General features: G+C 35.2%; 2 protein-coding genes across 2 annotated transcripts; both read left to right on the top strand.

Annotated features, from left to right (window-relative positions):
• Positions 1–436: 436 nt before the first annotated feature.
• LOC115410267 (interferon a3-like) lies at positions 437–1,436 on the top strand. Its single transcript, XM_030121837.1, has 5 exons — positions 437–568; positions 651–731; positions 823–972; positions 1,169–1,243; positions 1,338–1,436. Exons 1-5 carry the CDS (start codon positions 437–439, stop codon positions 1,434–1,436), a joined length of 537 nt encoding a protein of 178 aa, XP_029977697.1.
• Positions 1,437–5,022: 3,586 nt separating this feature from the next.
• On the top strand, positions 5,023–13,657 carry LOC115439395 (interferon a3-like). Its single transcript, XM_030163238.1, has 5 exons — positions 5,023–5,151; positions 5,232–5,324; positions 5,424–5,582; positions 13,319–13,399; positions 13,478–13,657. Exons 1-5 carry the CDS (start codon positions 5,023–5,025, stop codon positions 13,655–13,657), a joined length of 642 nt encoding a protein of 213 aa, XP_030019098.1.
• The last annotated feature ends 704 nt before the right edge of the window (positions 13,658–14,361 follow it).

The following is a 14,361-nucleotide window of genomic DNA, read 5'->3' as shown; positions in this document are numbered from 1 at the left end:
TAATAATTAGGTCACTTGAAAAAATAAAAATTGTTTAAAAAAAAAAAGAAAAAAAAAAAAGTTAAATCTACGCAAAATAAGCTGTTTATGCGACTTTATGAGACTACACCATTATTCTCAGGTCTATGGTATTTGTGCCAAATATTAGATCTGCTTTTTTGTGCATTATATCCAGACAGAAAATATTCATTTAGGGCACCGATTCAGTCTGAAATGTGTGGAATTCTATTGTTTTGGTTTGGTATTAAATTGTGTGAAAGAAAATCTTCCCACAGAGTTTTCCCCACATACTCATGTCAGGAAAACGAAAAGAGGTGCGCCCTTTCAGGTGGACCAGATAAAATGCAGGCACAGAGCGCAAGACATTGGATCAAACACCAACAAAAGTGTAGAATCAACTCCATAACGACAATTTATTTTCAAGTGAAGAAGAAAAATGTTTAGCAATATCTTTTTGGTTTGTCTCTTTGTCAGTCTGTACAGCACAGGCTCCTCCTTCAGCTGTAAATGGATGACTCATAAATTCAGACAATACAGCCAAAACTCTCTGACTCTGCTCGACACGATGGTAAGTTTACTTTTTATATTCATTTCAGTAATTAGTCTATTTTAGAGGTGATTTCAGCTCATGATGCGTTTGTGTGATGCAGGGAAATAATTCTGGGGATGCTGAGGAGGAGAGCACGGTGGCCTTCCCTAATGCGCTCTACAGACACGCATTCAGAGCATCAGTGAGTATCATCTGCAGAAAAACTGGGGAAAAACAGGGACAAAAACAGGGAAAAGATTCACCTAAAACTGTCCGTTATCCTTCACTTCCAGGCTGAGGATCGGCTTGCTTTTGTGGTGCAGATCCTGGAGGAGATCACAGTCCTGTTTGAGGAGGACCAAAGCTCTGCATCATGGGAGGAGACCACAGCGGAGAACTTTGTGAATATTGTGACCCAGCAAGCGCACGGCCTGCGCTCATGCGTAAGTGTCAGAATTACGCACGACTTTATTTAACTTATAGCGATGATATCTGGCTGATTTGAGGGAAAGATGATGATGATAATAATAATAATAATAATAATAATAATAATAATAATAATAATAATAATAAAAAGTGAAGTTGTGAATCGAAGTCAAAGAACTGCACTTATAAAATCTGTCTGTTTCTGTCATTCAGATTGTGAGCCACAGCCACAGGAGGAGAAACAAGAAGCTGAACATGTATTTTAAGAGACTCTCACACTCGCAAATGGTAAAGCTGCACCTGTTGGTCCTTCTGCATGAATGTATGTGTTTATTTTTATTCACTGAACACACTTTTAATACAGATACTCTTGTGTTTTTAGGGTCACAATGCTGACGCCTGGGAACTGATCAGGAAGGAAGTCCGAACTCATCTACTGATAGCAGACACACTGGTTTTATCTGTTCTCACTGCAAACTGAGACAATCTGTCTCTCATTTATTTATTTATTTATTTATTTAGTTTGTTAGTTAGTTAGTTATCTATTATGTAGTTTATTGCTTTTACTGTTACTATTTATTTCTATGCACACTTATTTATTTATTTATGTATTTATGTATGTATGTATGTATGTATGTATGTATGTATTTATTTATTTATTTATTTATTTATTTATTTATTTATTTATGTAGTTAGTTAGTTATCTGTTATGTAGTTTATTGCTTTTACTGTTACTATTTATTTCTATGCACACTTATTTATTTATGTATTTATTTATTTACTTCCCTATTTATTTCTCTATTTTATGTTATTTAAGTCTGGATTGATTGATTGATTGATTGATTGATTGATTGATTGATTACAGTGTTTATTGGACTAGTTCATGTTACTATTAACTATTTCTCATATTTGTAATCAAAATCATGAAATGTTATTTATTTTCCTGTAACACTGAATAAAAAAAATTCTGCTGAAAATATTAATGTGTAATATTTCGTGTAACTTTTACTGCTGTTGCTGCAGTTTTGGCCAGGACACTCTTGAAAAAGAGATTTTTAATCTAAATGAGCTTTTAAATAAAGGCAAGAATAAGAATAATGTATTTGTGTTGTTTCTTTAGATATGGACATTTGTAGTCTAGAGTACAGACTTTGTATATCTACAATAGTCAATATAAAATAGATCTATCTATCTATCTATCTATCTATCTATCTATCTATCTATCTATCTATCTATCTATCTATCTATCTATCTATCTATCTATCTATCTATCTATCTATCTATCTATCTATCTATCTATCTATCTATCTATCTATCTATCTATCTATCCATCCATCCATCCATCCATCCATCCATCCATCCATCCAAAAATATATCCTATTCTGTATTACACCAGTTACTTCCATTATTAGGGGGAAAAAATGGTTAATTTCAAGCAAATATGTGGAGTATATACTGATCTCTGTCCAAAAAAGGTCACCCAGAGCCTTCCAGTGCAAAATTACTACAGAAATTAAACATTTTCAGCTGGAAACAAGTTCCTTTATAAAAACTGATGCAGTGAAAAACTTGTTAATTCTTAAACAATGATCAGTTTACTGAAGAGCATAACGATTTTAGGCTCAAATTGTGACAGAGTGGTTCATAGAATGTGAATCATCATTTTCACACATGTATGGACCACAGATTCCAGATTTGAACCCAATTGAGAATATTTGGAATGCTATTGATGTGACTTTACAAAGTGCTCTGTTGACTCTTTCATCATTGATAGAAGACCTTGACGAAAATAAACGCAAACATGGATGAAAATACTCCTAAATGTTGTGGCATTAAATGAGAATAAACAATGTCAGAATGATTATATTATCAATTTCATAAGTTATTTGTTTTTTAGGTAAGCAGTATATATTAGAATACAGTTAGAAATATATCACAGGCTATCATGCAATATTTCCTTTGGGATCATAAATGATGCTGTGTAATTAAGAAAATAAAAATAAATCCTATTCTGTATTACACCAATTACTTCAATTATAGGGGGGAAAAAAAAGGTTCATTTCAAGCAAATATGTGGAGAATATACTGATCTTAACATTATAAACTCACTGTGCCATAAAACTTAAAATAGCTTCTCATTTGATCACTGATACTGTGTTCACTTTTGTTATTTATGTCACACTGAATGTATCTCCTCTGATTTGTGATGATGTACTCAGAGTAAAACAACACAAAGTGCTTCATTATGCACAGTATTATCAGTGGTTTTGCTGGTACTTGTCCCAGAGGCCCATTATACTACAGAGTATAAGGCCATTGTGTGTTCATAGAAATTAAAGCTGTAACTCCAGTAAATAATGTAAAAAAAAAAAAAAAAAAAAAAGTACTTTATATATTTTTTTATTTATTTTAGATTTGTTCCATGCAGTATCACTGAAGTACACGTGAAGTTGTTAAATATCAAACTGGATTATACAAATGACGATGATTGGTCTGGGCCACATGTTGGGTTTTCACTGTGAGATAATAAATAAAATCAAACATATTACAGTCATTTCAGGGACATCTGACAATTTCGGCCACTAATCAAACTCATAAACTTATAAATAAAGCTGTCAACAGACCATAAAGTAGCTCTGTTTATGTCGAAAAATAGTTTCCTCATTAATCCGTTTATCTTATTCACTTATTTACTTTTATATTTTCAAATTAATAAGATCCCCCTCATTTGTTCTCACACTTTGATGGCCACAACGTGTGAAATGTCACTTTTCAGTTCACAGGAACAAGTGTCAGTGCGCACGTCGTTGAGGCCGCATTCACAGTCACTTTCATTTTCTCTACAGGATGGGAATTTTACTGCTGAGCTTGTCACCTTTGGACATGACGCTGTCTGTACTCTAATGAACGCTTTGTTTTATCAAAGGCCTATAGGCTGTTTGTCCCAATGAATTAACACAGTAACAGATAATGGATCATATATTAGGCTACTTATTTCCTCATAATAATAATAATAATAATAATAATAATAATGATAATAATAATAATAATAATAATAATAATAATAATAATAATAATAATAATAATAATAATAATAATAGGTTTTAATCACGCCAAAAAATTTCAGTTTATTCCAGTGCAGTTCTTATTTGTCATTAAAAAAAAACACAGTATTATTATTATTATTATTATTATTATTATTATTATTATTATTATTATTATTACACTCTGTCAAAAAAGGTCACCCAGAGCCTTCCATTGCAAAATTACTACAGAAATTAAACATTTTCAGTTGGAAACAAGTTCCTTTATAAAAACTGATGCAGTGAAAAACTTGTTAATTCTTAAACAATGATCAGTTTACTGAAGAGCATAACGATTTTAGGCTGTAATTGTGACAGAGTGGTTCATGGAGTGTGATACATTTTCACACATGTATGGACCACAGATTCCAGATTTGAACCCAACTGAAAATATTTGGAATGCTATAGATGTGACTTTACAAAGTGCTCTGCTGATTCTTTTATCATTGATACGAGATCTTGACGAAAATAAACGCAAACATGGATGAAAATACTCCTAAATGTTGTGGCATTAAATGAGAATAAACGAGACCAGAATGAATATAATTATCAAATTTGTAACTTTTTTTGTTTTTTAGGTTAGCAGTATATATTAGAATACAGTTAGAAATATACCACAGGCTATTATGCAATATTTCCTTTGGGATCATAAATGATGCTGCGTAATTCAACCAGTTTTCAGATTATGTGCGTATAAATGTCTCATTAGTTTCATTAGTGTGTTTAAGTAAAAATCACTTTACAACAAAAGCTTCAAAAGAAACAAACTCGAAATTATGTGAGGTTAATTGACATTTGAGCCATGGGAAATCTCCGCGCTTCATCCACAGGTGAATAGGAAAGCGAAAAAGGTGCATGAACCTCCTATAAATATGCCGCAGTCTTTGCACAGACACAACAAACACTCCAGGAGTAGAGGAATCAGGATTACAGCTCTACAAAGGCGATTTCTTACAACTGAAAAACAACAATAACAAAAGAAAAATGCCTAACAAGATCTTCTTCGTTTGCCTCTTTGTGAGTCTGTTCTGCGCAGGCGCATCACTGAGCTGCAGGTGGATGGGGAAGTTCAGACAGTACAACGAAAAGTCTCTGACTCTGTTAGAAGGCATGGTAAGTCCATTTCTTATAGCTATGTATTGCATTTACTCTTTTCATTTGTCATTTCGACTGATTATATTTGTATAATACAGGTTACTAACTCCACTAACTCCACTGTGGATGCTGCGGAGGAGGATGCTGTGGCCTTCCCTGATGAGCTCTACAAACACGCATCCAAAGCATCAGTAAGTTATTGGCACATGACGCCAAGTTTTGTAACGTCAGAGAATAAATGTAATGTGGTGTATTTTCATCTCCATGTCTGACTGTTCCTTTACTCTCAGGCTGAGGATCGACTTGCCTTCACTGTGCAGATTCTGGAGGAGGTTGCAGCCCTGTTTGAGGAGGACCGAAGCCCCTCAAACGAGACCGTATGGGAGGAGACCACAGTGGAGAACTTTATTAACCTGACAACCCAACAGGCCGACGGACTGCGCTCATGTGTAAGTTTAACAGCCTTCATTTATTTCTGTTTCACCTGGATTTAAAGTATGAGATGATAAGAAGAAGCCTACATTATAGTATCCAGACTGTGCATGATGTAATAAGATCAGTCAATATTTGTCCAGTTCAGCTATAAGAAACAGCATCTGTGCATTTTTATTTAGTTAGTTAGTTAGTTTATTTGATAGGGACAATGCAAATTACATAGTAAAACTTCTACCTGTTAAAAACAAGCTGTAGTAACTGATGATGCACATAAAGAGATTAGTTTCCATCTCCAGTACCTTAAAGGTCTGGAACTATCTTTGTGATGACTTAAAAATGATTACTTCCCTGCCTCTAACCCATAAAGACCCAAACATCCACTGGCAACTAAAAACATCTGTTTAATACCTGTTGATCCACCATCAATGCATATCAGTAAATGGTGTAAAATACAGTTTGTCATCTTTTCATGCTCATCAGATATGACCCATTTGTATGTTCAGAGGCTCCGTAGTGAACGTGGAAACACCTCATGGAGTTTGTAAATCACAGTGGATAGAAATGCTTGGTTTATGTTCAGTTAATGACATGTTTTACTGAAAAAAATCACTTTTTCTACAGTTTTCTCTGTCTTTGATATGATAACCTTCAACTTTAATCAGAGCTTTTATGAACATCTGCATGATCAGTAAATTAAACACAAGAAAATACCTGATTTGTACAGATAAAATGCAAAATACAGAAGATAATATTAGAATAAAGGACGATAAATCACTCAAGAAAGGTTAGATATAGAGAAATTTTCATTTAGGAACTGACTCAAAAGTTTCTCAGATGATTTATCACCATTCATTACACTACATTCCTGTGAATTTTGCATTTTTCTGTTTGAAGCAAGTCTTTTCCTGTATTTAATTTATTGATCATGGCACGTTTCAAAGTAAATTGATCTAAAATAATGATAGAAGTAAATTTCATTCATTCAATTTCTGGGTGAATAGCAGAACAGATAAAACTTAGGGAACATTTTCAGCTAATTATATCATTAACTCAACAAAAAATAATCTACAGCAACCATCATTTATCAAACTATCTGCTCATATTCAGTGTTGCAGAAGTTGACAGTGTTTCCAACTTCACTTTTGAGCTTCTAAATGTACAAATGTGTCATATCTGATGTTACTGAAAAGCTGAGAATCTACATTTTAACTGAAATATTTCAATGTATTGATAGGATATTAGCTGTTCAAAAGTTATTTAAAAAATTTAGATCAGTAGATGCTTTTAGTCACTGGCAGTTGTGTGTTTCTTTGAGGGTAGATTAGTTGAAAAGTTTTAGTATTAAGTCTATTATTTGAAAAATATATATTTGTTTCATTCAGATTGCGAGCCACAGCCACAAGAAGAAGAACAAGAAGCTGAGCTTGTACTTCAAGAGACTGTCACACCATGCAAAGCAAATGGTAAATATTTGTCTTGCTGTTTAGTTTTATGTGTATCTGTCAGACATGTTTTTGACTCTAATATTCTTGTGTTTTTAGGTTCACAGCGCTGACGCCTGGGAACTGATCAGGAAGGAAGCCCACGCTCATCTGCTGAGCGCAGACATGCTGGTTAGGGACTGAGCCGAGAGGGCAGGTCCACTCACTGTGTGAGTGGACTTGCCAGAAGGCAAGGCCCCTATTGTTTTTCGCTCGTTTTTTATCATTCTTATTTTCCCGACGCCACTTTGAACTGGATTTTGATCCCCTAAACATGCTCGAAAACTCCCCAAATTTGGCACGTATGTCAGGTCCGGCGAAAAATTTGAAAAAATGCAAAAATTAACCCCGTAGGTGCCAAAATGGGCTCTCTAGCGCCACCTATGTCAAAAAACACAGAAACCGCCATAGCGGCCAGCAGGAATGTCCGAGAGACATGAAACTAATGCCAAAACGTTCGTTACATCAGCACTACAAAAAATATAGGAGGATGCTATGAGCTCTCTCCAAGAAGAAGTCAGAAAATTCCCTTTCAAAGTAAAACCCTCAGTTATATATATATATATATTTGAATAAAAATGAGGACATGATAAAAATGTGAATGGTACACAGACACACACACACAATAGTTTTACAAAATCAAAGCCTTATTAAAAATGGTAAAGTATAAGTTTTATGCTCACCTGTTTGTACAATTTCAAGTCACTCAAACAGATTCTGTCTGTCACACACACACTTGCATACACACACAGTAGCCTTTTCCAAATAAAAGCCTCATTAAAAGGTGATGGTGGTTTCAGCAGAGGGGCGCAGGTGTTCTGTAGGGATGAAAGGAGGATGGATGCAAAAGGGAGGAGGCTGGTGTCGGTACGGAGAGGTGTGAGTGGAGCTGAGGTGTCGACGGCCACGGGAGGCGGAACTCACGGGAGGCGGAACTTACGGGAGGTGGAATTCATGGAAGGTGGAACGCACGGGAGGCGGAACATATGAGAGGCAGAACACATGGGAGGCGGAACGTATGAGAGGTAGAACGCATGGGAGGCGGAACATAAGAGAGGCAGAACACATGGGAGGCGGAACATATGAGAGGCAGAACACATGGGAGGCGGAACGTATGAGAGGCAGAACGCATGGGAGGCGGAACACACGGGAGGCGGAATGTATGGGAGGCAGAACGTATGGGAGGCGGAACGCATGGGAAGCAGAACGCACGGGGGACGGAATGCACAAGAGGCGGAATGTACAGAAGACGGAACGTAGGGGAGGTGGAACGCACAGGAGGCAGAACGTATGGGAGGCGGATCACCCAGTGCGAGGTCCCGCCCAATGCTGCTTGCAGCTTTAATTACATCTGTTCTCACTGCAAACTGAGAGAATCTGTCTCTATTTATTTATTTATTTATTCATGTATGTTATTTATTAATTAACTTATTCCTTTTACTGACTTTCTTTTTTATCTATTTATATATTTATGTATTGGTTGTGACGCTGAGAAAGAGAAATGTACAAGTATTGTTCATCAGTATCCATGTGACTACAAATAAAATGCATCAAGAGGCAAACATATTTATTGTTTTCATTCTTGAAACAGCAAGACGGTTATTTTAACAATTGGAGTTTTATTGTACAACAGTAATGAAGAGGCCTGTGATCAAGTTCTGATGCATATTATTACTCAGACCCACTGTACAAAGATAAATCAACAGACAACACAACACAAGAGTTAAATTCCCACAAAGCACCAACCATTGGAGTACATGTCACTTTACACTAGATTAATTCAAAACATGAATGCGTAGTATATTATCAACAGCATTGCAGAAAGAAATGAAGATAATGGCTCCACTACCTGAGGACAATGACAATACTCCTGTTGTATTTACATTGCCTGGTTACTTACTGTGAAGCTGTGGATGTGGTGATAAATATTTTGTTCACGTCAGGCTCATTCCCATGGGGCCTCAGCTCCGTCAGCCTGGGCGTACACAGTCAGGTCCTCATACAGGTCGACTCCACATGATTCAGTCACCAAACCCTGCCACAAACAAAGAGTGAGCACACATTCTAATCCTTTGATGTAATTTATTTTATTTTATTTTTTTTTTACAATAAAATACTGCATAACCAACAGATGTTACCCCAAAATATTGTTCATAGTACTTTAAACAGCAGATAAAACTAAGGGAACATAATCTACGGTAACATTCATTTATCAAACTATCTGCACTTATTTAGTGTTGCAAAGTGTACAGTGTTTCCACCTTCAGTATTGAGCTTCTAAATGTACAAATGTGTCATATCTGATGTTACTGAAAAGCTGAGAATCTGCATTTTAACTGAATTATTTCAATATATTGATAGGATAGGACTGTTTTCAACTTGTGTTACACTCCTACTAGAACAGAATAGAATAGAATAGAATAGAATAGAATAGAATAGAATAGAATAGAATAGAATAGAATAGAATAGAATGCCCTTTACTGTCATTATACTGAAAGTACAAAGAGATTGGAGAGCTTCTCCTTTTTCAGTGCAAACAGGTAAGTATATGTAAAATATATGGTGCAAAATATGTACAAGATAAAGTCCTACAAGACAGTGCAGTTAGCTTACAAATATATATACAAATATGAAGATAAAAAGATAAAATTGAGATTGGCATTAATGTTCACCTGAACCGAACTGTTGGCAGTCTCAGAATTTACAAACGTCCCCATACACTGGGGTGCCATAAAGGAGGGGTAAACGTGACAAATTCATGGGGCCCAGCATTTGTGTGTCCAGTGAATACAGGTTAGAAATTGTGAAAATTTTGTCAATGATCCGCTGTATAATAGAGGAATAGAACCCGGGTGTTGGGCGTTGAAAGTATGTAAAGTTTTACTTTCATTTCATGCCGCACCCCCACATATAAAACCCACCTAGTTTTTTTTCACATCATCTATCTATCTATCTATCTATCTATCTATCTATCTATCTATCTATCTATCTATCTATCTATCTATCTATCTATCTATCTATCTATCTATCTATCTATCTATCTATCTATCTATCTATCTATCTATCTATCTATCTGTCTGTCTGTCTGTCTGTCTATCTATCTATCTATCTATCTATCTATCTATCTATCTATCTATCTATCTATCTATCTATCTATCTATCTATCTATCTATCTATCTATCTATCTATCTATCTATCTATCTATCTATCTATCTATCCATCCATCCATCCATCCATCCATCCATCCATCCATCCATCCATCCAAAAAGAAATCCTATTCTGTATTGCACCAATTACTTCTATTATTAGGGAAAAACATGGTTAATTTCAAGCAAATATGTGGAGTATATACTGATCTCTGTCCAAAAAAGGTCACCCGGAGCCTTCCACTGCAAAATTACTACAGAAATTAAACATTTTCAGCCGGAAACAAGTTCCTTTACCAAAACTGATGCACTAAAAAAAACTTGTTAATTCTTCAACAATGATCAGTTTAATGAAGAGCATAACGATTTTAGGCTCAAATTGTGACGGAGTGGTTCATAGAATGTGAATCATCATTTTCGCACATGTATGGACCACAGATTCCAGATTTGAACCCAACTGAAAATATTTGGAATGCTATTGATGTGACTTTACAAAGTGCTCTGCTGACTCTTTCATCATTGATACAAGATCTTGACGAAAATAAACACAAACATGGATGAAAATATTCCTAAATGTTTTGGCATTAAATGAGAATAAACGATGCCAGAATGAATATATTATAAATTTCATAAGTTATTTGTTTTTTAGGTAAGCAGTATATATTAGAATACAGTTAGAAATATACCACAGGCTATTATGCAATATTTCCTTTGGGATCATAAATGATGCTGCGTAATTCAACCAGTTTTCAGGTTATGTGCGTATAAATGTCTCATTACTTTCATCATTGTGTTTAAGTACAAATCATTTTACTACAAATGCTTCAAAAGAAACAAACTCAAAATTACGTGAGGTTGATTATGACATTTAAGCCATGGGAAATCTCTGCACTTCATCCACAGGTGATTAAGAAAGTGAAAAAGGTGCGTGGTCCTCCCATAAATATGCCGCAGTGTCTCTGCACAGACACAACAAACACTCCAGGAGTAGAGAAATCAGGATTACAGCTCTACAAAGGCGATTTCTTACAACTGAAAAACAACAATTAGAAAAAAAAATGCTTAACAAGATCTTCTTCGTTTGCCTCTTTGTGAGTCTGTTCGGTGCAGGCGCATCACTGAGCTGCAGGTGGATGGAGCAGAAGTTCAGACAGTACAACGGAAACTCTCTGCTCGTAAACATGGTAAGTCCACTTCCTATAACTATGTATTGAATTTACTCTTTTCAGGTCATTTCGACTGATTATATTTGTATAACACATTTGGGAACTGACTCAAAAGTTTCTCAGATGATTTATCACCATTCATTACACTACATTCCTGTGAGTTTTGCATTTTTCTGTTTATAGCAAGTCTTTTTCTGTATTGAATTTATTGATCATGGTACATTTCAAAGTAAATTTACCTAAAATAATGATAGAAGTAAATTTCATTCATTCAATTTCTGAATGAATAGCAGAACAGATAAAACTAAGGGAACAGTAACTCAACAAAAAATAATCTAGAGTAACAGTCATTCATCAAACTATCTGCTCATATTCAGTGTTGCAGAAGTTGACAGTGTTTCCACCTTCACTATTGAGCTGTTAAATGTCCAAATGTGTAATATCTGATGTTATTGAAAAGCTGAGAATCTGCATTTTAACTGAATTATTTCAATGTATTGATAGGATATTAGCTGTTCAAAACTTATGAAAAAATTTAGATCAGTAGATGCTTTTAGTCATTGGCAGTTGTGTAGGTCTTTAGGGTAAATTAGTTGAAAAGTTCTGTCTGTTGTAAAACATATAGGCCACAGGTGTCAAACATGCAGCCCGGAGGCCAAAACCAGCCCACCAAAGGGTCCATTCTGGCCGCTGGGATAAATTTGTGAAATGTAAAAATTACACTTAATAATGAATTGGATTTTATATAGCACTTTTCTAGACACCCAAAGCGCTTTACATCATTGATCCATTATTCATTTACTCTCACATTCTCCCTCTGGTGGTGGTAAACTACATATGTAGCCACAGCTGCCCTGGCGCAGACTGACAGAAGCGTGGCTGTCAATTCGTGCCTACAGCCCCTCTGACCACCACCAGTGTGAGTGGCACTGGAGGCAAGGAGGGTGAAGTGTCTTGACCAAGGACACAACAGCACATGGACAGAGCGGGATTCAAACCGCCAACCCTTTGGTTATTGGACAACTCGCTCTACCACCTGAGCCATGGCTGCCCCACTTAAGTTGTTAGTCCTTTTAGTTCAGGTTCCACATTCAGCCCAGTTCAATCTCCAGTGGGTCAGACCAGTACAATACTATCATAATAACCTATAAATAATGACAACTCCATATTTTTCTCTTTGTTGTAATGTTAAAAAAATAACATTACATGGAAATGGTTATACTTACAAACTATCATTTCACCAAAAAAAATTGAATAACCTGTAATTTCTTAAGGAAAATTAAATGTAATTTTACTCATATTCTGCCTGTTATTACATGTTTTGTGTATTTGTAGATCCACTGTGACCTGTAAGTTGTAATTACCCCTCCCAACTACAATTTTTTTAATGAATTTTTTAAATATACTGTATACATTTTTTTCCTATTTACTTATAATAGGCAAAATTTCACATGTCTGTAGCAGCAAATCTATTGGTTGAATTCATACCAAATTAGATTGCCAGTGACCCATAATGGATCTCATTACATTTTTGGAACATTAGATCATAGTTCACATATTTATGAATGTTTAAAATCTTCCCATTGACTTATAATGGGCAAAACGTGTGAGGGATGTGGTTTGTTGTGCCTGGCATCACTTCTTCACATGTATAAAAGAGAAGATGAGGCATAAAATTGTTAAATTTGCCCTTATTTTTCTTAGCGAATTTCAAATTGTTCTTAGTTGTTTGTTATTTACATTTTTTTAAAGGATTATTTGTAGATGTAAATATTTCACAATGTAATTTTATGTTTTTCACTCTATAACAAAGAGAAAAGTTTAGAGTTGACATTATTTATATATTATTGTTATTATTTTACTGGTCTGGCCCACTTCACATCATGTTGGGCTGAATGTGGCCCCTGAACTAAAATGAGTTTGACACCCCTGATATAGACATGTCTGTTTCATTCAGATTGTGAGCCACAGCCACAAGAAGAAGAACAAGAAGCTGAGCTTGTACTTCAAGAGACTGTCACACCATGCCAAGCAAATGGTAAATATTTGTCTTGCTGTTTAGTTTTATGTGTATCTGTCAGACGTGTTTTTGACACTAATGTTCTTGTGTTTTTAGGTTCACAGCGCTGACGCCTGGGAACTGATCAGGAAGGAAGCCCACGCTCATTTACTGAGAGCAGACATACTGGTTACATCTGTTCTCACACCACTCAAAGACCAAGGTGTAGAACCAGCTCTGCATTGCCTCCAAAATCGCGCTAACCTCAGCTTACAGAGTACCACGTTGTCTACCTGAAGCATACATGAATTTTTTTCTTTCGCTTTCATTCACTTGTTATTTGACAAACACTTCTGTGGGCTTTTCTGCCACCGTTTGGTAAAGGTCTGTAATGATATTATGAACTTAAACCATTGTTTTAACAATTGTAAATGTAACAAATAAATTATTAATAACAGTGTGAACAGTTGTATGTTTGTTTTTTTTTCTCCAGTTATCTTATTCAAGTGCCACACAAACTGAGAGAATCTGTTTCTATTTATTTATTTATTTATTTATTTAATATATTAATTAACTTGTTCAATTTACTGACTTTCTTTTTTATGTATTTATGTATTGGTTGTGACACTGGGAAAGAGAAATGTACAAGTATTTTTCATCAAGAAACAAACACATTTATTGTTTTCATTCTTGTAACAGCAAGACGATTATTTTAGCAATTGGAGTTTTATTTATTTATTGGAGTTTTAAATATGTGGAGTATATACTGATCTTTTTAACACTATGAACTCAGTGTGACAGAAAACTTAAACTGCTTCTCATTTGATCACTGATACTGGGTCACTTTTATGTCAAACTGAAGGTATCCCTTTTGATTTGTGATGATGTACTCAGAGTAAAACAACACAAAGTGCTTCATTATGCACAGTATTATCAGTGGTTTTGCTGGTACTTGTCCCAGAGGCCCATTATAATAGAGTATAAGGCCATTGCGTAATTAA

The sequence above is a fragment of the Sphaeramia orbicularis genome, chromosome 19 (assembly GCF_902148855.1).
Source record: "Sphaeramia orbicularis chromosome 19, fSphaOr1.1, whole genome shotgun sequence".
Taxonomy (NCBI): Eukaryota; Metazoa; Chordata; class Actinopteri; order Kurtiformes; family Apogonidae; genus Sphaeramia; species Sphaeramia orbicularis.
This window is presented reverse-complemented; position numbering and strand designations above follow the sequence as displayed.